Source organism: Tenrec ecaudatus, chromosome 14 (genome assembly GCF_050624435.1).
Source record: "Tenrec ecaudatus isolate mTenEca1 chromosome 14, mTenEca1.hap1, whole genome shotgun sequence".
NCBI classification, from domain to species: domain Eukaryota; kingdom Metazoa; phylum Chordata; class Mammalia; order Afrosoricida; family Tenrecidae; genus Tenrec; species Tenrec ecaudatus.
In genome coordinates this window covers 91021336-91046962 of record NC_134543.1, presented here as the reverse complement: position 1 = coordinate 91046962, position 25627 = coordinate 91021336, and the positions used below count along the sequence as shown (strand labels likewise).

General features: G+C 41.6%; 1 protein-coding gene across 2 annotated transcripts; it reads left to right on the top strand.

Moving 5' to 3' along the window:
- Positions 1-128: 128 nt before the first annotated feature.
- Positions 129-25627, top strand: ARHGAP11A (Rho GTPase activating protein 11A). 2 transcript variants are annotated; one of them, XM_075532041.1, is made up of 12 exons: positions 133-728; positions 3052-3122; positions 9370-9466; positions 9990-10243; positions 11055-11218; positions 11387-11533; positions 16774-16848; positions 18097-18264; positions 18752-18878; positions 20042-20150; positions 22711-22849; positions 23140-25627. In XM_075532041.1, the coding sequence occupies exons 1-12, from the start codon at positions 600-602 to the stop codon at positions 24708-24710; spliced, it is 3051 nt and encodes a 1016-aa protein (XP_075388156.1). In that variant the 5' UTR covers positions 133-599; the 3' UTR covers positions 24711-25627. The 2 variants fall into 2 exon arrangements, with proteins under 2 accessions (XP_075388157.1, XP_075388156.1); XM_075532042.1 differs by lacking the exons at positions 18752-18878; positions 20042-20150; positions 22711-22849; positions 23140-25627 and adding an exon at positions 18395-18724 and having other exon boundaries at positions 129-728.

The window sequence follows — 25627 nt, the reverse complement described above, 5'->3', positions numbered from 1 at the left end:
GGCCGGCCGGGGCTCGGAGGGCGCCTGGCGGAGGAGGGACGGCGCGGCCTGTGAGACGGGCACGGCGGCGGCCAGCCCGGCGGGCACCGGGACTGGCAAAGGCCCTGCGCGGCGGCTGGTCCGGGGGCTGGGGCGGGGCGGGGCGGGGCCGTTAGGGGACGCGGAGGCGAACCGTCCCGCTGAGCCGGCCCAGGTCGGAGGGGAAGGAGACAGGGCTGCTTGACCGGCGGCCAAGTGCAGCTGGCGACGTGAAGCGGGTTCTTCGGAAGTGTCGGGAAGGATTCCGGGAGAGCGAAGTGAGGGCTGTTAGTGACAGGAAGGGTCGGTGACCGGAAGGAAAGTCGGGGGAAGTGAAGGGAGGGGGAAGCGTGGCCGGATCGAAGGGCCAGGGGAAGAGGGTCAGTGTAAGTGAGCCGAGGATCGGGAAAAGAGCCGTGGACCGGCCGGGGCCCGGGGGCCAGGGCCGGAAGACGTCCGGACGTGCCCCGAAGGCGACTGTGCCGAGCGGAAGCCTGAAGGTGTTTGGAAGTTGGAATACTTGCTGGCAAAGAAGGATTAAGTCCCGGATCCCGTCTCCGAGGGGGAGAGAGGTGTCCGGGATGTGGGATCCGAGATTGGTAAGGTTGGCCGTGCTGCAGCATCTCCGGGCTGCCTATGGCATTAAGGTCAAGGGTGGCCGTGGGCCCTGCGATCGCCGGAGACAGGAAACAGCCGCCGCGGAAACGGGGGTGAGTCCCGGGGAAGGGTTTTTGGGTAAAAAGGGGGATGTGCCCTGTACTGGTTACCAGGTCTTGCTAATGTTCATTCTGCGAGCATCCAAAAGAGGACGTGAAGTCGATTTAGGTGTGTAATTTAATCCAGATGGTCAATTGCTGAAATGTAAAAAGATGCTTTTTATATTTTCCCGAATTGTTCGGTCATTGGTAGAAGGTCAAAGAGCTTGTAAAGGAGCAGAGAGCTTCATCTTTCATCTCCAGGAGTGGCTGGTGAACCTCCGACTTTTGGATTAGATGCCCACTGAGCCACGGGCTCCAAAGAGCCTGTTTACTGTATTTTGAACTTTCTATTTTTTTCAATCACGTGGTAGTGAAGCTAAATTTACCCAGCATCCCTCTGTTTGAAAGTAAGTCTTCTAGTACGGTCAGCGGGTCAGTTCCTTTTCTATATCAGTAGATGAAGCCTAATAGATCATTAGAAATAAGCATCCAGTAATACCACTGTCTCACCAACCTGGGAAAACAAGCTTGCTGTTCGGCCTTGTCATACATTTGAGATGTAACATTATTTTTCAAAATGAGACGCCCTAATAAAAATGATCGAAAGGCTGTTAATGAATGTCTGGTTGGCCCAAGTCTGGAGATCTTGTATGCGATTTGAATAGCCCCACCACATAGTCAGGAATTTCCTTTGTGAAAAATACAGTTAGTGGATATAAAGAATTTTGTTTAAAATATATTAGATTTGAAATAGATGCCTATTACTTAGAGGACTCTATGGGAGTAGAAAGCCCCATCTTTGTGGGGTGGCTGGCGTTTTCCAAGCGCTACCCTTGTGTACATTATCACTAGCCACCAGGGGTCCTTTGAGAAGAAAAGTAGCAATAATTTGTATACCTCTTAATATAAATTCTGGAGAAATTGTTTTCTGTTTGCCACCTAGTGACAGCATGTATATTTATAATTTTAAAGTACGAGGTCTTTGGATTCTAAAAGTGTATAAGATCACAAATCTAGCAGGTTTTTGTGAGTATATGAACATTTTGTGTACATGGACTTCTAACTTCTTTGTAAGAAAAACTGACCCCTTTAAATTCTGATACCCCTGTGTCTGAATTTTGCTGGACATCTATCAGACTTGAGGTCTAGTTAAGTTTTTGTAAGCCGTGGTTTCCTCGTTTATAAACAGGGAATAGTAGTATCTCCTTGGCTTGTTTAGGGGATTTAAAAACAGTGCCATCTGTAGCTAGGGCTAGTTCTGTGCCTGCCACATGCAGCTTGTTCAACGAATGATTCTTGCGGTCTGCATTCTGATAATCTTGCTATCTAAGTTGAGGCGCCCTAGTGGTGCAATAGGCTAAGAATTAGAAAGTTCTATTCAAACCCATTACCCGCTCCACAGGAGAAAGGTGCCAGTCTGCTGCCATTAAGATTGACAGCCTCGGAAACCCTAAGGAGTAGTTAGTTGTGCTCTGGCTTACGAGGGTGGTCAGGGACTTTTTGGTTGATTTGGGCTGATAGCAACCCATGCAACCCATTTTCATAACAACTAAGTATGGCTGCTTAGAGTTTTCCAGAGCCAGACGCCCAAAATGTGCCAAATGGAACAGCAGGTCTTCCTGCTTCTGGGAATGCTCAGTCTGGGAGAAGCCATCACAAAATGACTGCCTTTGATGGAGGTGTGGCTTTTCCTTCTGCAGACCATGCGGACCCTCAGGAAGCTTGAGTCACTCCCTTCAGTAAGGCGGAGACTCCAGATACTTCCACCTCAATCCTGTCCATTAGCATAACAGAATGCCCTCCAAAACAGCAGTATAACCACTAGCATCAAGGCTAGAATTGGTACTTCACAGAAGGGATTCTGGCTAGAAGGGCCATAGCCAAATTGTGGTGCTGGCAAAGAATATTGAAAGTACCATGGGCTACCACGCAGAAGTAGAGCCAGAATGCTCCTTGGAAGCAAAGGTGATGGAATTTTGTATCATGGACTTTGGGCACGTTGTCAGGAGACCTGTCTCAGGAAGAGGACAACATGGCTGGTAAAGTGGAAGGGCATTGACAAAAAGGAAGACTCTCCACACAATGGATCGACAGGGCCGCTGCAACAGTGAGCTCAACACAAGAACCACAGTGAAGATGGGATAGAAGAAGCAGCCAGTGTTTTGTTCTTTTGTACTTAGGTTTTTAATTGTTTTGGCTGGTAGTTTATTTCTGATATATATGCACATATATAAATACATATATATGGTTTCCTGGGTTTTAATTTGCCTAATGTTTAAGAAAGCTTATGCCTAATATTTATTTGTCTTAAAGTAACTGAATTTTCCCATTTTAGGGTAAAGTATTTGGAGTGCCTTTTAATACATTGCCCCATTCTATTGTACCAGAATATGGACACATTCCAAGGTGAGCAGAGTGTGGAAGGAAGAATAAAATATTTCAAATTGGTTTTAGAAATAATTGATTCATATTCACACGTTTCAAGCTAGCAAGTGATTACAGCACATACACATATTGTTTTAAAATGACTTTGTTTAGTTTTACATATCAGTATAACTTGGTAATTTTTACTCATTCTAAGGATGCAATGATTGGAAATATAGAAATGTTAAGCTGGTTATTTTCTATTAAATCTATTATTTTTTTAGATAAATTTTTACCATATTAAGGTTTCTAAAACCCAATAATATGTATTGTTAAATTTTTGTAGAAACTTTAGATAGAGGAACATTTAAGCTAAGAAACTAAAGTATTTGTGAAAGTAAATAATTTAACTCTAGCTTTTTTGTTACATTTTTGGAGTGATTGTATCAAATTACTAGCAAAGTGACTTAACAATACCTTAAAAATTCATTAAAAAAACTCATGCTATCTTATTCCCTTTTTAATATTATCTGATTCTTTGCTCATCTAACATAAGGTTTAATTTATCTCACCCCGTGTGATAACCTACTCTTTATTTATATGTTTATGACTTTAACAAACAGATTTATTCTCCTACAGGTTAGAAAAGTAGAAGGCTGAGTTCTGGGAACCAGTTCTAGGGGAACTATTTCTTGATCAGCTCTGGGGAAGGAAGGTCCTTGTTTTCTCTTGGGCCTAGGAGTTTCTCAGCACAAGGACCTGGGTCGAAAGAATTGCTCCACTCCTGGCTCTCTTTTCTTGGTGGTAGGAGGTCCTTCCTCTACTTATGTCTCGTTTTATCTCCTGTAAGATAAAAGATGGCAAAAACCACAGGTCAAAGAAATTTTCCTTACATGAGCTCAATCAAGTAAGGATGTTATACCCCATCTGAATCCCCTTTCAATTGAGTAGCTGATCACATCCAATCACATCATTTTGTAACTGCCATATTAAATAATTACGTAACTGAGAAGCATAGTCTGGCCAATTTGACACGCTTTCCCATTAAAAACCAACCTCATTGATACTGAGTCGATTTTGACTGATCGTGACACTGTAGGTACAGGCTAGGGCTGCTCTTTGGGGTTTGCAAAACTGTAAATCTTTACTGGAGCAACTTTCTCCTGTGGAGAGACTTGAACTGCTGACCTTGTGGTTTGAAGTCCAACACATAAACCACCAGACCCCCATGGATCCGTATCCATATTTAGGGAGCTACAATTCAATCTATGACAGGAAGTGTGAACATCTTTGATTTGCTAAAAATTTTAAAAATTCAATTTAAATTGAAAAAATTTTAAAATTCATTTGTGACTCACGCTAACCCTAGTAGAACTGTCCCTTTGGGTTTACTAGACTTTAAATCTTTCAACAAATGGAAAGCCTCCCGTCTTTCTCCTGTGGAGCTGTAGCCACAGACCTTGTGGCTAACAGCCCTGCCTGTAACCCCGGACACCACTGGGTCACCTTTCCCACTCACTAGAGACTGCCTATTGGTCTGGAAGCATATGAATTCAGCAGCACTTCTCTTGACCTTACCACCATTTAGTGCTGGCCTTTCTGTTTTCCGGCACTAGGCTTTCCTGCTAGCCAACGCTAGCTAATCTGTAATGATTCTCCAGTGGACATTGAATAATCAGCAAAAAGGCCAAGTTTGATCAAAAGCTTAGCATTTGTTCAGGGATAAAGCTCAGAAGGCAGGAAAGGATGATGGGGAACAGGAAACCCAGGGAGGAAGCGGAAAGAGTGTTCTTGTGGGGAGTGAAACATGTCACAAAAGAAAACCATTTTCCTTTATATAAACTTTCAACGAGAAGTTTTTAAAAACTGAAAATATTTATTGGTGATAACAGCCCCCAGAAGTGGAATTGAACCACACCAGGGATGACCTTTCAGCCAAAAGGTCGACAGGCCAGTGGACAGTAACACTCATTAGGGACACACTCCTCAGAACAGTCCACATAGGAGACTGAAAGGGTGGTACGTGTCCGGAAACAACCCAGCAAGTGGGTGACCAACAGGGCATTAGGAAGAGTGGTATCACATTGAGGGGACAGCAACCAGTGTCATGAAACACTGTAAACTGCTGAGTGAAAAAGAACCCACTCACCCTGCAGGTCTCACCCCCATGTTAGAATGCCCAACCATTTAAGATCAGTAAGGGAGTAGGAGATAAAGAGAAATGGAAACTGGAGACACTGGGAGGAAATACATCGAGGGGATTAAAATGGATGAGTTGAAACAATGTATAAATTGTAAACTGATCGTCTACTCAGTAAACCTTCACCTAAATCACAACAAAGTTACAAGAGCCTACCCTGCAAAACTTAAAACCAACCCCACAACAGAAAAATTAATTCTGCTTTTACACAGACCATGGGAATCGATGTAAGCTTCTACTGCCAACACTACTGAAGGGCTCATACAGTTCTAACCCTCTGAATGAGTGTCCTGGTCCCACTGCTTTGTCACCTCACCCCATGTCTAGCCTTTTCCCCTCGAGTAGTGTCCCCGAGGAAGGTCAGCTTCATGGCGATGTGTCAGGGCCCCATCAAAGGAGACCTGCTGCTGCTGCTTTAATGCTCTCTGATGGTGCTGTCTTGAATTCTTAATCCAGAACTTGAATTTACTAAGTGGAGTTTGATGGCCATATGGGTATCTACTTTTAATTTGCCAATGTACTTGCAATGCATACGGTGCAGCTGGGCCCGTGTATGGGGGAAGCCAATGAGATGCAAAGTGATACCAGGCTGCTCCTTAAAATTGAGGCATTCTCTCGGGTGCTTTGGACACTGGGCTCAGGCATAGGGACAATTGTGAAGGTGACGCAGGACCGGGCAGCTTCTCATTCTGCTGTGATTAGCATCGCTTTGGGTTGGAACCTACCAGAGGGCACCTAACAACAGTAGCATCACTTTGGTCATGTGATGAGAAAAGACCCTCATTGAGATACACTGATGTGGTGGCTGCAACAGTACAGCAAACACAATGATTGTGAAGATGGTCCAAGACTAGGCAGTATTTCTGTCGCTCGTGAGGTTGCTATGGGTTGAAACTGACCTGATGGTACCATACCCAGCAGCACAAGATGACTGCTAAGTCTTGTTAGTTGCCATCCAACCCTTGGCAACCCATGTAGGACAAAAAGGTGACAAAACCACCATTTTCTAGGCTGTAGTCCTTACTGAGTGGATCACCAGGGCTACTTCCTTTGCGGCTGCTGGTCGGTTTAAACCAGCCCTGCGGCCAGCTGCCGAGTGCTTCCTGCTGCTCCAGCAGGCCTCCTTCCCTCACGGCTAAGTCAGACCAAAGCCCCACCCCCAAGGAGATGATTCCATCTTGCAGCGTCCCCATTAAAAGATTAAATCTTTGAGGGCGCAAGCAGGCTCATCTTCTGAGGAGCTGCTTATGGGTTTGCACTTTGGATTTTGTGGTGAACAGTCTATCGCCTACGGTATATACTCTAATATAAGCCAACATGAGTATAAGCCAAGGTACCTAATTACCTGGGGAACCAGAAAAACTGATTGACTCAAGCATAAGCCTAGGGTGGAAAATGCAGAAGCTATTGGTGAGTTTGAATAATCAAAACAAATGAAAATAAAATTACTAAAAATTGAGACATCAGTGGGGTAATGTATTTAAGTATTTATTTTTAAATAAAAACATCAATAAAAGGACAAGTCATTTAACATTAGCACAGTAAGAGGGAAATAGGTTCAACAGAAACAATAAGGTGTCAACAATGATATCTTGAGAGTATTCCCTCAGCTCAATCGGCAACCAAGCTAAAATGTAAAGAGTTACTTCAAAATTCCTCATCATCATCCTTATCCCAATGCAGAGCTTCAGCTGGTGTGAGGTCATCATAGACGCTGTCCTCACGGAGATCGCCGTCATCACCTTCTCTGCTGTCACTTTCATACAAAGCGCAGTCTTCACTGCCATCCATAGCAGTACTAATACCACATTTCTGGAAGGCACGTTGCACCATGTCTTCTGGAATGTCTTCCCATGCATCTCGAACCCACTATGTCAGGTTTCATGAGATTTCCTCCTTTTGTTTAGTCGGGCTTGACCAGATGACATCCATTCATGCCACTGACCCGTGTATAAAAGGGACCCCAGTTTTTCAGCACATTTTTTTGTGCTGAAAAACTCAGCTTATACACGAATATATATGGTAATTCCCAGTGCCAAAAGGGCTCTTTCACCTGAGAGGCTACTGGCTACCAAACTGGGTGATGAAGATCTGGAATGGTCTGTCATCACAGTGACAGCACTATTGGACCCTTGACCTTAGAGTTCAGGCACAGCTTGTTTTACAGCATTCTGCAGATGGTTGAGGTTTTTTTTTTTTTTGCAAGTTGAGGGTTTGTGGCAACATTGTCATCAAACAACTCTGACTCAGGGCAACCATAAGGGTTTCAGACAACTTAAAATGGCTGCGGTCTTTTTTGAAAAAGAAACTTTATGGTGAATTTGTTGGAAGTCCACAGAGAAAATAATTAGTTTTACATTAAAAAATTCTTGGAGCATCCTGCTCCAACCTATCTGATGCAATCTTCTCACAGTGCAATGTCACCCATTCCACATCCCCGTGGTTCTGCCTCTCCCTACACCCCAGTCCTCTGAACCTTATCCCCTACGCACATACTGCCCCACTGATTATAAAGGGCTGATTATTCTAACCATTTCCAGAATTGAAGGGGGACCACAGGCCACAAACCCAGAGATCCCCCCGGTCTCCATCCAGCCAGCAAGACTGGTCTCATGAGTTCTAGTCCACATTTCCACCACTATCCACAACCTTCCTCTGGGCCTTTGGCTTGAGAGTTTTTCCTTGCTGCTATCGATTTTTTTTCCTGTCCTCACTCATAAGGTGTATTGCCTTCCCTGCCTCGGGTTATCACTTTGATCCTCTAGCCCGATGGTTCTCAACCTTCCTAATGCCGCGGCCCTTTTGTACACTTCCTAATGTGGTGAGCCCCCAACCAGAAAATGACTGTCATTGCTACTTAATAATTGTAATTTTGCTACTGTTATGAATCAGGCAACCCCCGTGAAAGGCTGCCTCCCTCTCTTCCCCTCCCATCCCTGGTAACCACCAAAGAATGTTTTTTTAGTGTGAAAATCTGTTTTTGTTTTCTTTTATAATATTCTCACACTATTTGACCTTTTGTGATGAACTCAGCATAACAGTCTCCTTTTCATGACCAGCAGTGTTTGTGAGTTTCAGTCACTCTGAACCCTTGCCAGCATTTATTTTGTGTCTTTTTATTGTTGTCGAACTCTGCTGTTAATCCTGGGCTGAAGATAACCTACACTTTAATTGGCATGTCATCAGAAGCATGTATTAAAGACCTTGTCCCAACACCTTGTCCCGTTAGGAGGTCTTTCTCCCATTTGCCCTGTGGGTGCAGAGTCTGACTCAGCGACAGCTCTGTGTGTCAGATAAGGCCGTGCTCCATGGAGTTTTCATGGCAGCTTTTTTTCTGGAAGTAGATCGCCAAGCCTTCCTTCCACGGTGCTTTTGGGTAAGCTCTGTTATCAGCAGAGCTTGTTGACCATTCAAGTCAGGGACTCCTTAGAATAAGACGGATAACATTCTAGGAGACAGTTGAGGCGGCGTAATTATGAAGTGTGGAGGCAGTAAATAAACAAATCTAGTACTCTGAAGAACAATGCAGAAGAGATATAAATTACATTGAAGAGCTCATTGAAGTTGCATGAAGGTGGGGGTGGGCGGGGAAGAGGCCTTGGAGGCGGTAACCTTTCACCCCAAATCTTGACCATTTGTGACATTAAAGGTTCTGGAAGGAGAGCCAGTACACCATTCTCACTGTCTACTATCACTTCAGCTGACATCGTGCATTTACAACAGTAATAAAAAGTCAACTCTCCTACAGTTTGTGCATTAATGACTTGTCTGTCAGTAACCAACACCAGCGTGCAAGGAGAGATTCACTCTGGCTGTGATGTTAGGTTACATGTCAGCTGGTTTAGACCATGGTTCTCAGTGGTCTGGCAGTTATAAAGTAATTGGGAATTGTTTAAGTGATGTGTTGTCATCCTTCATTCTCGTATAATGCCGATTTTCCCATAATGGCCTGGTCTTTGGAATGTAACCATGTTGATAAGTGAGAGCCCAGGTTACTGGGCTGCTTGTACACTTGGGCAGGAAGATTGCTAAGTTGTAGGGCTTGGTAAGACAGGTTTCTGGTCAGCTGAAGAGATTTCTCCCTTTCAGCTTTCTTGTCGATGCTTGTACAACGTTAGAAGCGCATGTCCATACGGAAGGACTTTTTAGGAAATCAGGATCTGTTATTCGTCTAAGAGCACTAAAGGTAAATGCATTTTTAATGATAATTTTCTTTTGTAACATCCTCTGATTGTAATTTTGTGATTGAAATATTTAGAACAATTGTACGAATAACTAACTGAAAGTTTCCAGAATGCTTTCAAATTATATACCCCATTTCTATTATGTGAAATGAAACAAATGCTACAATTTCCAAGAAAAGGTTGTAAAAAAGAAAAAACCCAGAAGAAAAGGCTGCACTGTTGTTACAACACTGCTGTTGATGCCTGCTCTTGGTGGGCGACCCCTGCGTGGAGCAGAACTGCTCTGCGACTTGTCAAGGCTGTGATCCTTCAAGTGAAGGTGGCCAGGCCCAACTTCTGAGGCACTTTTTGGCTAGATCGCCACTTCATCATGTGTGCCATTCAGAGAGCCCCTGCCAAGGAGTGTTATGTACTAAAACAAGAGCTGAGAGATTTTTTTATTAAAGGAAGCTCTGTAAGAAAGGTTTTAAATTGTAATAGACTCTTAAGCTGAAAATTTGCTCAAGATTATTGCATTTATTTCAGAATAAACTGGATCATGGGGAAAGCGGCTTGGCTTCTGCACCACCTTGTGACATTGCAGGACTTCTTAAGCAGTTTTTTAGGGAGTTGCCAGAGCCAGTTCTCCCAGCTAATTTGCATGAAGCCCTTTTCAAAGCTCAACAGTTAGGAGCGGAGGAGAAGACTAAAGCTACAGTGTTGCTCTCCTGTCTCATGGCTGACCATACGATTGACATACTGAGATACTTCTTCAACTTTCTCAGAAATGTTTCCCTCAGGTAAGTGAATTGTTTAAAGTCCTACCACATAGTAGTTTAATTTTAACCAACCAAATAAGGATTTACCCTGAAGTAAAATTTTCTTTGGGATAGATTTTCTACAAGGTTATTTTTTCGTCATTGAGTCATCTTTGACTCCAAGTGCCCCATGTGGCCGAGTAGAACTGCCTCATGGTTTCTTTGTCCCGTGGAACCACTGGCTGAGTTGAATTGCTCATCTTTGTGTTGGCAGCCAAGTGCTTCGCCATTGCACCATTGTCCCTTCCTGGGCTCCTTACCCTCCCTGGTCTTTAAAGCTGTGTACTAAATGATTTCATATTCCCTTGTCAGCTTAGAGTTGCCATTATGAGTGCTTTCCTGGCTTATTGCCATTAGGAGGATTCTTTGTCCCCTGGAAGTCTTTAGATTACTGGTTTTAAAATATATTTTGCTTTTTCAATGTGCCTTACCCTACCTACTCCCTTCCTCGCCTCTATTTTTCACTTCTCTCTAATGTTAAGAGAGTCTCCAGGCCTCTAAACATGGGCTTGAAAATCAGATAAATATGTTCAATTTTATACAGAAAAGCAAAGTATGACTTTTATAGTTTTGTGATACATTCGTAAACACACAGAAGCTTGTGTAGTTCTGGTTCAGCCAATCATGAGGTTCCTGTACTTTGACTTGTGTCACTAGTGGAATTTTTCCCTGAACCTTTTGAAGCCCCTTGTATGACTGATAGAATACAAATTCATAAAAACGTGCTGAATACATGACTTTAACTCTGCTTTCATCTTTGGCCTCATCTTATAAAATCTTCCTCTTTCTTAAGATCCAGTGAGAATAAGATGGATAGCATCAATCTTGCAGTAATATTTGCACCAAACCTCCTTCAGACAAGTGAGGGACATGAGAAGATGTCTGCTAACACAGAAAAAAGGCTCCGATTACAGGCTGCGGTGGTACAGACTTTTATTGACTGTGCATCAGATATTGGTAAGTTGTCATTGCACTATTATTGAGTGACAGGATTCACTTACATGAGGGAGGTGCCAGCTTCTTCCATGTTAACATGAAGATAATTGTTTAAAAATGCTAGTATGTATTAAGCATTTTGGGGAGGTAGAAAAGATAATTGTGCTTCTTATAAACATTTTCGTTTAGGACATGTACCAGATTTCATCCTGGAAAAGGTACCAGCTATGTTGGGTATTGATGGTCTCTGTGCTGCTCCATCACTAGAAGGCTTTGAAGAAGGTGAATATGAATCTCCGGGTGAGTGTAAGAGAAAGCGAAGGCAAAGTGTAGGAGGTAAGTGGCAGTCTATCTTACGGAGACATGTTTTATCTAAGATCTAAAATACCTTCATATAAAACCTTATGTTAAAATGGGTTTGAATGTAACGAAGTATACTCCATGGTGCATGTCTTGTGGGTGCTTACAGTATAGCTATAAAGACATGTCATGCTTGCACTTAAAAATGACAATGCAGTCTAACAATGAATGTTACGTCATTAACACAAGCATCACATGTGTTCAAGGGTTGTCATTAGGGTTGCACTTAAAGCCTGCCTGAAGAATGGGTAGAATCTGGGGAAGTGGGTGTGGCTCACAGTGTTGGTATCAGGCTGGGAAGGATGCTGTGGTCGAAGGTCCTGTGTGGGAGGAAGCCGTCTATATCTGTCTGGGCCGTCTGACTTGAGTGAAGAGCCCGTGGAAAGAAGGAGGATTGTATGCCATGAGCCATGGTAAAGACTGGGGATTTTAAGTTGGATACTGGTGATTCATGGATGGTTTTTGACGAGAGGAATAATGCAATAATGAGTCTGCTTGGAAGAATTGAGACATGGAGTAAGAAGAGTCGGTCAGGAAAATATCGCAAAAAGTCAAGTATAAGATCAGGGTTTGAAGTACCCTATATACTCGTGTATAAGCCAAGTTTTTCACATTTTTTATGCAGTTTGTGGTAAGAATTAGGTGCCTCGGCTGATATTTGGGTCAGCTTATACTTGAGTATATACGGTAGGTTCCCTTTTACAACCACGTACACAATGAACATCTTCAATTTAGCACTTTAAACTCAAAATCTTAGTGATCCTAAATCTTTGCTTTTTGAATTATACTTTCTATTAATAGGACCACATTATCTAGACACTCAGGCTTTAAAGCACTTTAAATCCTAACACTCTTTCCCCATCATTTGAAACAACGTTGGTTACATACACAGCTCAAAAAAACCTCACAGCCTCATAGTGACCCTACAGAACACGGTGGAACTTCCCCTGCGAGTGTCTGAGGCTGTAACACAAATACACACACACACACACACACACACACACACACTAAAGAAAGGCTTGCAGTGTTTCTTTTTCACACGGTGGAACTTCCCCTGTGAGTGTCTGAGGCTGTCATACACACACACACACTCACACACACACACACACACACACACACACACATATATATATATATACACACACACACACACACACTAAAGAAAGGCTTGTAGTGTTTCTTTTTCACCATGATTGTCCTTTCAATGGCTCCACCACTTAGTGACTTTGGCCTTGGGGCAGTTTGGTGCTCTGGCTGACTGTGGCTCTCTCAGGGAGACATAACTTTTCTGGAGTAGAAAGCTTCAACCTGTTTCTGAGGAGTGGCTGGTGGGAAGAGTACACGAATCCAGCAGTTTCCTTACATTCTTTTTTTAAAAATAATTTTATTGGGGCTCAAATACCACAATCCATACATACATCAATTGTGTAAAGCACATTTGTACATTCATTACCCTTATCATTCTCAAAACATTTGCTCTCCACCTAAGCCCCTGGCATCAGCTCCTTATTTTTCCCCTTCCTCCCTGCTTCCTCCTCCCTCATGAACCCTTGATAATTTATAAATTGTTATTTTCTCATATCTTTCCCTGTCTGATGTCTCCCCTACCCGCTCTTCTGTTTTCCGTCCCCCAGGTAGGAGGTCACATGTAGACCCTTGTAATCGGTTCCCCCTTTCCCACCCACCCTCTCTCCACCCTCCCAGTATCGCCACTCACACCACTGGTCCTGGAGGGATCATCCACCCTGGATTCCCTGTGTTTCCTATCGATGCTTATCAGCTTTCTTCACTACATTTGCTTATGCACTCACTTTGTCTTCAGTAATTGTACCGGGAAAGTAAGCATCATAGAATGCCAGTTTAATAGAACAAAGTATTCTTGCATTGAGGGTGTACTTGAGTGTAGGCCCAATGTCTATCTGCTACGTTATTACTAAACCTATAAATATATGCACATAGGTCTATTTCCCCATCCTCATATATAAATAAATATACATATGTACATGCCTTTATTTAGACCTCTATAAATACCCTTTGTCTCCTAGCTGTTTCCTCTATTTCCTTTGACTTTTCTCTTGTCTCACTATCATGCTCAGTCTTCATTTGGGTTCCAGTAATTCCTCTTGTTACATTACCCTTGATCACGCCCTACCAGGCCTCCTACACCCTCCTCACCACTGATTTAGATCACTTGTTGTTCCCTCTTCCCTGAGTTTGTTAACACCACTTCCTTTCCCCCTGCCTTCCCCTCTCCCATGTCCCCCGGGAACTGCCAGTCCCGTTGTTTTCTCCTCCAGATTGTTCATCCAGCCTATCTTTTTTAGACAGACTTGGTGAGATAATAACATGCACAAAAAGAAGACAGAGCAAAACCAAGCAACAAAATAAAACAACAAACCAATGACAAAACACAAAAAGAAAGAAAAGCTTATAGTTAGTGCAAGGACTGTTGGTTTGCCTCCGTACATTCTTTTAGTATGCAACCATTCTAATTCTCCTTTTCCAGTTGTCCCTCCTTCCTTAACACAAATTCACACCACCACCCCCGTCCCCCAAGGTTCCTATAGACTTTTTGAGGTGCTATTGTCAATTTAATCCCATACAGATAGTTTTTAAAAGAGCTCAAAGCTGACCTTTTTCTAGTTAAGCTTAATTTTAACTATTATTATTTGGCTTTAAGATCACCTCAAGAAATTGTTTGTAAGTTTTAAAGATTATTCAGGAAAATAATTTCTAGAGCTCATCCAGCCACCAAGGCACCAGGAAGTCTATGAGAATTTGAAATTCTGTTCTATTCCATTAGCCCATTTTGAGCAGTGTCTTCTCTAGAATGGGATTGGAATACTTAGTGGCAGCTGGACACCATCCAGTTCTAGTCTGGTGGCCGGGCAGGCGGTTCTGCAGCCATGAGCCACATTCCCGACTGCACGTGGCCAGGTGAATAGACACCATTTATTGTTCCTTGAGTGGCTGCATACCAGCTTTTCCAACACCAGGCACTACACAATAAACTGAGAAATCAGAATCTCTAAGCACCGTGTTACACCAGGGACCTATGCTGTCCCGTGAAACCCAAAACCTCCAAACCCACCACTTACTTTTTTCTTATCACTGTTTTAAATGTATCATACAACCTTTGCAGGTTACTGACAGCAATTACACACATTGACTGTACCCCTACCCTCATCTAATGAGATTTTTCCATCACTCCTGCTTTCTTCTGGTAACAGCTATTAAACTTGGGTCTGTATACATTTATTTGTCTCCTCTTGCCTTTTCTAATTGGCTTCACTCCGGGTAATGTCTTCAAACTCCATCCGTACTGTAGCATATAAGCCTTGATTTCTCCTAGTGGCAAAGTAGTACTTCATCATTGGTATGAGAGGTCTTTAAATGTGGAGTTCCGTTATTGTAGTCCTGGAGACATTGCTGTGAAAGAAAAGGAATAATTCTCTTACCTTTGGATTACAGTTTTCATGAGCTTTTTGAAGCCCCTTTGTATCACATAGTGCTTATGTGCTCATTTACTGGTGGGCATTTAGGTTTGCAGCTGTGAGCTGTTGTAAATAGTGCTGCAGTGAACATTGGTATGCAAGCGTCTTTGAGTCTCTGCTTTCAAGTCTTGGGTGTGTACCTAGGAGTGAACACCATACTCCTGAGCTGGCTGTGCCTTTTGGGTTCCAGTTTCCCTACTTCACACTAACATTGTTTTTTTCCCCTTATTATTCATTGCAGCCCTCCTAGTGTATGGAATTTCATGGGGGTTTGGATTTGCACGGTTCTGATGACACTGAGCACCTTTTATGTGTTTGGTGCCCATTTAAATGCCTTCTTGGGTGAAATGTTTAGTCAACTCCTTTACCTGTTTTTTGTTTGTCTTTTTGTTGGTTTATATTTCATTTGGTTGTTAGATTCTTGTTAGGTACATGGTTTCCAAAGATGTTCTCCTCACCCTAGTAGCTTATCTTTTCACTTTTTTGGGTAGTCTTTGGTAAAGAAAGGTTTTTAATTTTTATGAGGTTCCATGTGTTTAGTCTTTCGCTGTATGTGCTTTTCCTACTATACAGCCCGACAGCATTGATTAAAGCTAAAATTGACACATCTGGATTCTTAATGAATTCAGGATTTGTTTTGTGTGTGTAGTGGGACGCATGGATCTGGTTTCATTTTTCTACATGCGCAACCAACTTTCACACCACACTATTGAAGAGGTTCTTTTCCCTATTAAAAAGACTTACTGTACCACCCCTGTTAACAATCATTTGACCACATGGAGGGGTTTCAAAGAGTTCATGCACAAATGGAATGATAGGATAATAGAATTTCTTAATGTTAGTTAATTTCCTAATGTTGGACCATCCTTGCATTCCTGGAATAAACCCCACTTGGCCATGATGTATGACTTTTAATATGCTGTTGGAACCTAGTAGCTAGTATTTTGCTGAAGTTTTTCACATCTAACTTCATAAGTTATATCGGCCCATCATTTTCTTTTCTTGTCGTTTCTTTGTCTAATATGGGTACCAGAGTTGTTTGCTTCATTGAATAAATTAGTTAGTATTCCTTTCTTCTTTGTTTTCTGAAAGAATTTAAACAGTTTTGGGGTTAGGGTAAGTACTACAGACCTGGATAAATAGTGTTGGTGGTAGGTACGTTGTTGGGAGATTTTGGTAAGTAGTGTTTAGCTGTTGAATACAAAATGGATGGTCTGTTTCATTTCTTATTTTGGGTATTTGCATCTTTTGTCGGTCTAGCCAAAGCTCTGTCCATTTTATCCACAAAGAACTGACTTCTGATCTTATCAGCTATTCGAATTCTTCAAAGAACTGTCCAAATTTTACTTCCTCTGTAAAGCTTTCTCTCACTGCCGTTTTCCCTTCACCCTAATCAGCAATGGTTACCTCTCCCATACCCTATGTCTATTATATATATATTTGTGCTACACTTCATTCCGTATCTATGCCTCTTCTCCTTTCTTTGAGGGGTTATGGGATTGAAAGTGAAGAATGGAATAAAATCATAGCCCTTAGATTTCTATTTTGAAAGAATTTCTTTTTTTTGAAATAGTTTCTTTTCAATTATATATTCAGTGACTTTAAAATGTATATGCTGATGTAAAGTGAGATGTTAAAACCACAACTTACAGTATAGATGATATTGAAAGATAAATGTTAAGTTGTGATTGATTATTTGATTACATATGCCTTGCATTTCAGATTTTGTTAGTGGAGCACTAAATAAACTGAAATCTAACAGAACGCCCTCTTATACGCCTCAGCAAGAAAGAATTGGTAGGTATTGTATATCTTTATGTAAATTATTTCCATATAATAATCACCTAACTTAATTTGGTTTAATCAAATTCAAATATTTTCTATAGAGATGTTATACTATGCTATCAGACTAGCTCAAAATTTCTTTTCGTCTGATGTTACTTTTTAGTCTAATGGTGCTTTTCTCCTGCTTGTAACTTGAATACTATTTAGCAAATAAAAACAGCTCCGGTGGATTCCCTATCTTTATACTCCTAAACAAAGTATGTGCATACCCAACTTCATTTTTGGGTTTAAGACAATTTTTTTAATCGTTTTGTTAGGGCTCATAAAACCCTTACCTCAATCCATACATACATCAATTGTGTAAAGCACATTTGTACATTCTTTGCCCTCACCATTCTCAAAACCTTTGCTCTCCACTTAAGCCTCTGTTAAGACAATTTTTATCATAGTTTTCTTGTGACTTAAAAGTATTCACCTTAGTAGAAAAACAAACTTATCTTTTATTAAATTTTCCATATTAAAGAACTTAATGGAAGTTGGCACTCAATTCTGATGAAGCACAAACAATACTTAGATCCATTCTTTTTTAACTCTTTAATCGTGTATCTCCTGTGATCACTTGATGGCAATGGTGGGAGCGAGCCCTGGTTGTCTGGTGGTTCTGCAGTGGGCTGCTAACCCCAAGATCTGTGATTGGAAACCACCAGGGGTCCCTGGCGCTGTAGTGGTGTCGTGGTGGTGTGAGATCCACATGGTTGGCAGTTCCGAACACATGACCAGCAGCACCATGGGAGGAAGGCTGGGCTTGCTACAACCCCACAGAGAAACCTGCAGGGGCTCACTATGAGCCAGCGTAACTTGATGGCAGAGAGTTCTTTCTTTGAAAGGAGTGACAGTCTCAGAGCCCCATAGGGGCAGTTCTGCCTGCCCTGTAGGGTTGCTATGAATTGCAGTCGACTCGATGGCAGTGAGTTTTTGCCCTTTTTTTTTTTTAGTGTTATGTCATCTTTTAGTCTTACCTGATTTAAGTTACTGTGCTTTAACAATCTTGCCTCTGTTTAGTACTTCATTTTAAGTAATTGCATGGTGTTAATTTAGTTGCATAGCATGTATTTGATATTATAAACTCATCTTGTCTCTTTTAGATAACTATTAACTGTATGAGAAGAAATTATATAAAACATTCGCATTTTGTCAGGTCTGGAGGAAATAACAATTTTTTAAACTTAAGGCTTTTTCCCCGTCTTTTTTTCTTTTCAGCCCAGGCATCTGTGTCACCAATGATTCTTACGCCAAATGCTAAGCGTAAACTGCCAGAAGATGCTTCTCACGGTTTCTCAAGTAAGAAACGGAAGTCCATCAGGCACAACTTCAACTTTGAGCTCTTGCCAAGCAGTCTCTTCAGCAGCAGCTCTACGCCAGTATCAGGTAGCAACTAGAATTGACCGTAGGAGCCCAAACTGTCTGTTTTCTGTGTTTTTCCAATCTCTGGATTTCTAAAAGAAAGTCTTCCCCTTTAAAATGCCTTCGCTCCTGTGTCTACTCATCCCATTCACAGCAGTCATAGAGCACGTGATAGGACCAGCCCCCTCTGCTTGGCCTCAGTGCTCCCTCTCCCTCCAGAGTGCAGCAACGCCCACCCACCCTTGCACTTGGAAAATAGCTGAAGGCAAGTCTGCGAAGTCATGCTTAATGTGACTTTTTATTGGCAATTGAAAGGAGAAAAATACATTTTGTGTTGTATTGAGTTTGGTTAGATGGCCCCTGAAGCTTCTGAACAAATGATGTGATTTTGTGGTTGATTGGGGGAAAGTACATGAAGGTCTTACATTTTAAAAATTGCTGTTGTTAATTGTTCATACTTTGAAAATAAAGTAGGTTTGTGTGATATTACTACATGTGATTTGTTTTACAGTTCACTTTGATACAAGCCCAGAAGGGTCATCTCAGAGTTCCCCCACTCCCGTAGCCATCAGTGGAAACCAAATTCATAGAGGAGTCCAAAGGAGAAGCAAGCGAATTGCAGGGAAGAAAGTTGCCAGGTAATTTATCTGGAACATTTTGTTGTCATTGGATGGACCCCCACACGAGGCTACAAAACGTATGTGGAAAATGGAATTATCTTTTATAAGCCTGTGTGTGTGTTTTCATAGAGCACCCATGTTACATGTTTTATTTTAACGTTTTCCTAAGTGCACTGTGTCAAGTTTTATTATACGTTGCTGATCACAATTTCCTGTTCATATGGAAACTTTGTGTGAGATAAATATCAGCTTAAGTCAATAAAACAAAACACAGTTTCAGTTGTTTATTTTGATTACCAGAAGACTACCAAGCTACCTATCTATCCATGACTTCATGATCATGATTTATATCTGTGGTATAACTATGATTAAAGCAACGTTACTGGATTATTTATATACTCATAAGCAGAAGACTTTAAAAATGAGCAGAAGATATGATTGACCAGTCATGTGGGAGGATGGGTGATTGGAGCTGAAACTCACTTCTAGGAATGTCAGGAGATGTGCAGAGTATATTCATGAGCATGCTCTGCCAAAATGGTTTTATGTAATTTCATCATTTCCCCTTGTTACATGTGAAGATGCATCATTTTATTTATATATGTATATATGTGTGTGTGTCTAATAAAATGTGTTATTAATCCCCTTACAGAGAATCATATTTGAACCATGATTTTTTCCTGTTTCTAGCTAAACAATTACTTGTCTATATTCACTGAAAAGTTTTCTAACTTAGTCTAATTTGCTTGCTTAAAATCCCTAGTTTGCATATAATTTTAAATTCCTCTATTAGTTTAAAGCAAATCTAGTCTAATGACTAAATAAGCATGATAGACAGGAAAGATCTTACAGTAAAACCTTTGAAAGCTAGAACCTTCAGAGAAGGAAAATTAAATTGTTTTTTATTTAAAAAGGCAGTAGAAATGCTAAGGCTGCCTTCTAACAAACTTAGTGGGGAAAGGCAATCCTGTCACATTTCAGCTCTCACAGGTTTCACTGTATAAGTACATTGTGTTCATATGTGGTATTTTAAAGTTTAACTAATTCTAGAAAATGATTTCTCTCTTCCATTATTAGCAAAATGAATTGCTGTTGATTTTCCCTCAAATCTCATGTGTCAAGTGTTTCTCTGGTGCACTGCTATAAGAATAAACTGACATGTGTAATTCTACCCGGTTTAGGGTAGAGTCAGGAAAAGCAGGCTGCTTCTCACCTAAAGTCAGTCGTACAGAAAAAGTTCGAAGATCTCTCCGCTTGAAATTTAGCCTGGGAAAAAGCAGCAGAGATGTAGTAAGTGCCTTTCACCATTCCCTTGGTGAAAACAGATTATTTCAATATTGTGCTTATATTGACATAAGAATATCAACTTTATGCAAAAGGGCCAACTTTACCTGGCTATTGGTCCATTCTCTACTCCCCTTTATAGCAAAATTCTTTTTTTAAAAATCATTTTATTGGGGGCTCGTACAACTAACTCATCACAGTCCAGCCAGCCATCCATTGTGTCAAGCACATTTCTACATTTGTTGCCATCATCATCCTCAAAACATTTTCTACTCGAATCCTTGGTATCAGCTTCTCAATTTTCCCCTCCCTTCCCCACTCCCCCTCCTTCCCAAATCCTTGATAATTTATAAATTGTTATTTTTTCATATCTTACACTGACTCATGTCTCCCTTTACCCACTTTTCTGTTTTCTGTCTCCCAGGGAGGTGGTTATATGTAGATCATTGTGATCGGCTTCCCTTTTCTCCCCCACCTTTCCCTTATCCTCGTGGTATCACTACTCTCATTATTGATCCTGAGGGGTTTCCAGCTCTGATCTGTACCAGTGTGCATCCTCTGGTCTAGTCAGATTTGTAAAGTATAGTTGGGAGAGGAAGAGGAAAGTTGTATGTTTCCTTGTTGCTGTACTATACCCTGACTGGCTCATCTCTTCCCTGCTACTCTTTTGTAAGGGGTGTCCAGTTGCCTACAGATGGGCTTTGGGTCTCCACTCTGCACTCCACCTCACTCACTATGATACGAGTTTTTGTTCTTTGCCTGATACCCGATCCTATCGACACCTCGTGATCACACAGGCAAAATTCTTACACTGGCATTGATATCCCCGGTTCCTCTTTGTCACTTTGCTTAAATGTATTCCACTCAGCCTTTCAGCAGAAGGAATTGTTCTCATCAAAGTCACCATGGAACTCAGCATTGTTCAAGCCAGTGGCCAAATGGGGTTAAGATACAAGAAATCGAGTTTCAACATATAGAAATCTTGGTGACCGAATAGAACTTCCCCATAGGGTTTTCTAACTGTAATCTTTTGGAGAGAGATCATGAGGTCTAGTTTGACTCATGCTCAAACCACCAGTCGTATGCTCAGCAGCCGCGTGCTTCTGAGTTGTGCCGCAGGACTGCTGGCTCAGTACAGTCTTGGCGCGCTGCATCGCCCAGCAGCCTTTGACAGGGCGGCTCGCCTCTCTGGCACACGCTCTGCCCTTTGTCTTAGGACACTGCACACCCGCGCTTTCTTCCTCCTTCACTGGGTACTTCTCGGGTTCCTTTGCCCTGGGAAGGAAGCTCTCGGGGTTCTCTTTTCTGCCTCCTTTTACCCAAAGTGCCATCTTACATACTTGCTTAAGTCTTCAAGCCTTCCTTACTGTTCTTCTGAACAACTTGAGTGTGTTCTTAGCATCTGCTGATTTGGACTTTCCCAGTAGAAGTCTCAAATGTAGACTGTTCCTACAGAGCTCTTGCTACACATGCATTTGTTTGCTGTACTGTTCCCCCGTCCCCATCCAACCATGCTTCCAGCAGATGTCCCCATCTCAGTTTCAGAACTTCCATTCTTCTAGTCAGGCCCCAAACCAGGCAGTAAGGAATTTTGCCTCCTTTCTGATCTCCTTGGGAATCCTGCTTCACCTTCTATTTTTACAGTGTATCCAGATTCTGACTAGGTCCTGCTTGCGCTACTTTTTCCACATTCTCTAAATTCTGTCATCTCTCTTAGATTACTGTATAAGCTCCATCAGCTCCTACTAACAGGTCTATCTGGTTCTACTGTTGCTGAAGTATTGCAACCAAAATTATTCTTTCAGACCCCGAGTTAGATCATGCTACTCCTTGGAATTCTCCAGTGACTCCCCATTTCCCCTGAATAAAAGCCACGGTACCTGCTGTGACCTGGAAGCACTGGACGGTCTGTTAGTCCAGGCCACCGCTTTGGCCTCTTCTGGCATGCATTACCTCTTGCTCACTCTGCTTTATCCCTTCTGCTCTTGCTGTTTGTCAAACAAGCCTGACCTTGTTCCAGCCTCAGGGACTGCACTGGTATTTTGCACAGCCTGGAAGGTTCCTCCCTCATAACAGTAGCTCTCACTGTCACTGATTTCCTCCGATTTCATCCTCCTGATCTGGAATTTAAAACTCCACTCTCACCCTTCACCATAACCTTCTTATCCCGCCTTACCTTTCTCTGTAACATGGCTCACTGTATGGTATAATTGACTATGTATCTTATGCTTGTATCCTCTGGAACATAAACTCCTGAAAATACGATTTGGGTCTGTGTTTTTACTCTTTGAAAGGCCTTGGGACACAGTAAGCCCCAGAGTTTGTTTGGTGTTTGATTGATTGTTTTGTTTTAATGAATGGATCTGAGAGCTTTTATCTTGATCATAAAATATCAGCTTGTAGTTATCAACAGCAATATTTGTGTTTGTTGTAAAGTCGTTTCACATGTCTCTTATTGTTAATCAACTATAGAAGATCTTGGTAACTACAAAACTTTTGTTTTAATATGTGGAATTAGCTAGGTTTATTTGTTAACCAATACTTTCTATTTTTCTTTTCTGTACAGAATGGATGTTCTGGTGTCAATAGGTCTGAAAATGTTGGTAGGCGACTTGCAAATCAACAAAGGTTCAAAAATGGGATTGAATCTATAAAAACAGGCCTACTTTTTAGCCCAGATATTGGTGAAAGACTTAAAAAGAAAGGTACGGTTGGTTATGTGATATTGTTAGGGTTTAATTTTTGCCAGAAATTAAAAATTGGTTTGAACATGAAAAGCCTTAAATTAGTAGTATATTTCCACCGGCAATTCAAGGATGTGTATAGATGTAAATAAGAAAATATTTTATACTTTCATATTACTAATTTCTCTTAGTATAGATCAGTAATTATTGGAATCAAATGCTTATGGTGCCATTATTTGTCACGTGTTTGGGTAACATTTGGAGCAAGGTTAAATATAAATGAGTAAAAGTATTCAACTGCTTTATTTTAGGTTCACAAAAGATCAGTAAGTCTGAAGAAAACTTATTAACCCCCGAGCGGCCAGATGGAGCAAACTACAGGATGTCTTGGACAGGACCCAGTAATTCAAGTTTCCAAGGAACAGATGCAAGTGATATATCTCCAATAGTAGGACACCTGGAGCTGGAACGCTCTTCCTTGGAGCCCGATCTTGTGGCTGAAAAGATGCCCGTTACTCCCGGCGCACTCGCCTCCCCCTGGGTGTACGGTGAGCAGAACCGCACCATGACTGGAAACACCCCTGCTGGAGATGAAAGTAACTTGGCCACCGAGACGCTAGTGAAAGTTCAGAAAGCATTTTCTGAATCTGGGAGTCATCTTCATGAGTTGATAAATCACAGGAAATCATCAGAAATTAATGCAGGGAAAGTGACAGTTAATGAAGCGCCTTATGTCGAATATAGCCCAGAGAGAAAGCTCTTGGAAGCTCATGATCTGACTGTGATAGAGTCAAAGGAACATTGTGAATACCACTCTAGTAAAGATGAAAACAGTTTATCTGAGAGAGACTTCTCACCATGCCAAACTCAGACAGTGGGCACGGAAGCAACTGTCAAATGTTCTGCAGCTCAGATGAAGATGGTCCACGAGAGCAGTGCTTGTCCAGCTATCCCAAATGCTTCTCCAAGCAAGCTTGAATTCCTCGCTGATGAACAAAAAATCCAGAAGCCAGAGTCTCCAGAAGATAAGCCAAGTACTCAGTTAAAAGAGGATGAGAATGTGATTAAAGAAAATGTACCAGAGCACGAGGCTTCTAGGCTGGAGGTGACTAACTCATCCTCCGTAGAGGACAGTGCATGTAATATGTCAGAGCTCAGGCCCACGGGAATGGTCAGAGCACAGCAGTCACAGGGGGGCCTGTGTGAGAAAACGGTTTCACAAAGTGTACACAGGACGGAGCATGGGAAGGTTTCAGACCACATACAATGGTTTAATAAACTTTCTTTGAATGAGCCAAATAAAGCAAAAGTTAAGTCACCTCTTAAGTTTCAACGTACCCCTGTTCGTCAGTCTGTCAGGCGGATTAATTCTTTGTTGGAGTATAACAGACAACCTATAAGGCATAAGTCAGTGGGTCTCGGAGATGCTGCTTCTCCTCTGGTGAAAGCAGTGAGCTGTGACAGCGCTCTGTCGTGCATAGAAAATGAGTCACGAAATTCCTCTATTAAAAGTCATACATCAGGTCTTAAAGAACAGAGATCAACGTCACAGGAACAGCCAAATGTTAATGCGACCTCAGAATTGAGCATGGAGTTAACTAGTAAATCTTTCCCAAAGATGAAGAGGCACCGAGACACAGTTAATGCTTCTTATGTGTCTACTAGAATTTGTAAACAGGAAGTGATACCTCATGACCACATTAAGGTTCCCTTGGATGACCTGACTAATTATGATGTAAATTCTAACACTGGCTTTTCTTTGGGGAAAAATAACAGAGTCCTTAGAAAAAACTCAGAAAGAGAAAGGCTCTGGTATAAAGGTTCCCCCAAAAATCCTATCGGAAAAGTCCAACTACTGCCAGGTAAACCTATAGACTTGTAATTGATGAATGATGGTGTTAATGTAAATAAGGTGAGCAATCAGTGAAGTGTCTTGTAAAATAATCCACGTGTTACATTTGTAGCTCGGGATGATCATTAGGTGATAGGTCTTTCTTGGAAATATTTTGATTCTACTGCACAAGCAACTTGGATTTTATACTTGTATAAATGACTAATTTTTTAAAAATGATGGCAGTATCTAAATTACTTTTGATTTTATTGTGATCTCTCAAAGCAGAGATTACTCTGTCCTATTTAATTTTTTTTTTACTCTGTCTTTTTAAAGAAATTATTGACTGGATTCATCAGTGATTCTTTTTAAATATGCATGAATGTTATCCCTGTGTGTTCTAGGGAGAGTGGCGTGTGCTATGTCTGTCTCTCGATATCCCTCCAATGTCCAACAAGTTCCTTCAAGACGCCTCTAGACGTGTAAAGGGAAAAGATTGCTCCTGCACATGTTTATGTCTTGGCTTATATGAAATTGATGTTTATTGTCCTTGCCAAAATTGAGCTGGCTCAATAGTATCCTAACACTTTATTCCTAGTTGGGGTAGTAGGCGTATTTGGTTTGTATTGTGTGCACTGTTGAGATGATCTAGGAATCATGACTAACGTCAGGCAGCATATGGTGAGGCAGAGCAACGGATGACTTTTAAGCCATACCATGTTTACAGTTGATTTGCACAAATATGTTTGTATCTGACTTGTCCAACATAGAATATTAAGTTATTTAAGGAGGAGGAATAAATAAACTTGGGAAAAGGTGATATCTTACATGCAGATGCTTATTTTTTGATTTTAAAGTAGTTGATGCACCCTCTGTACACTTCCCTGGGGTAAATGTCTGGGATGCTTTTGTCTTGTGTATACATGTTATTTATTTAGCGTAGATATTAAAGACAATTTTCTGGACTA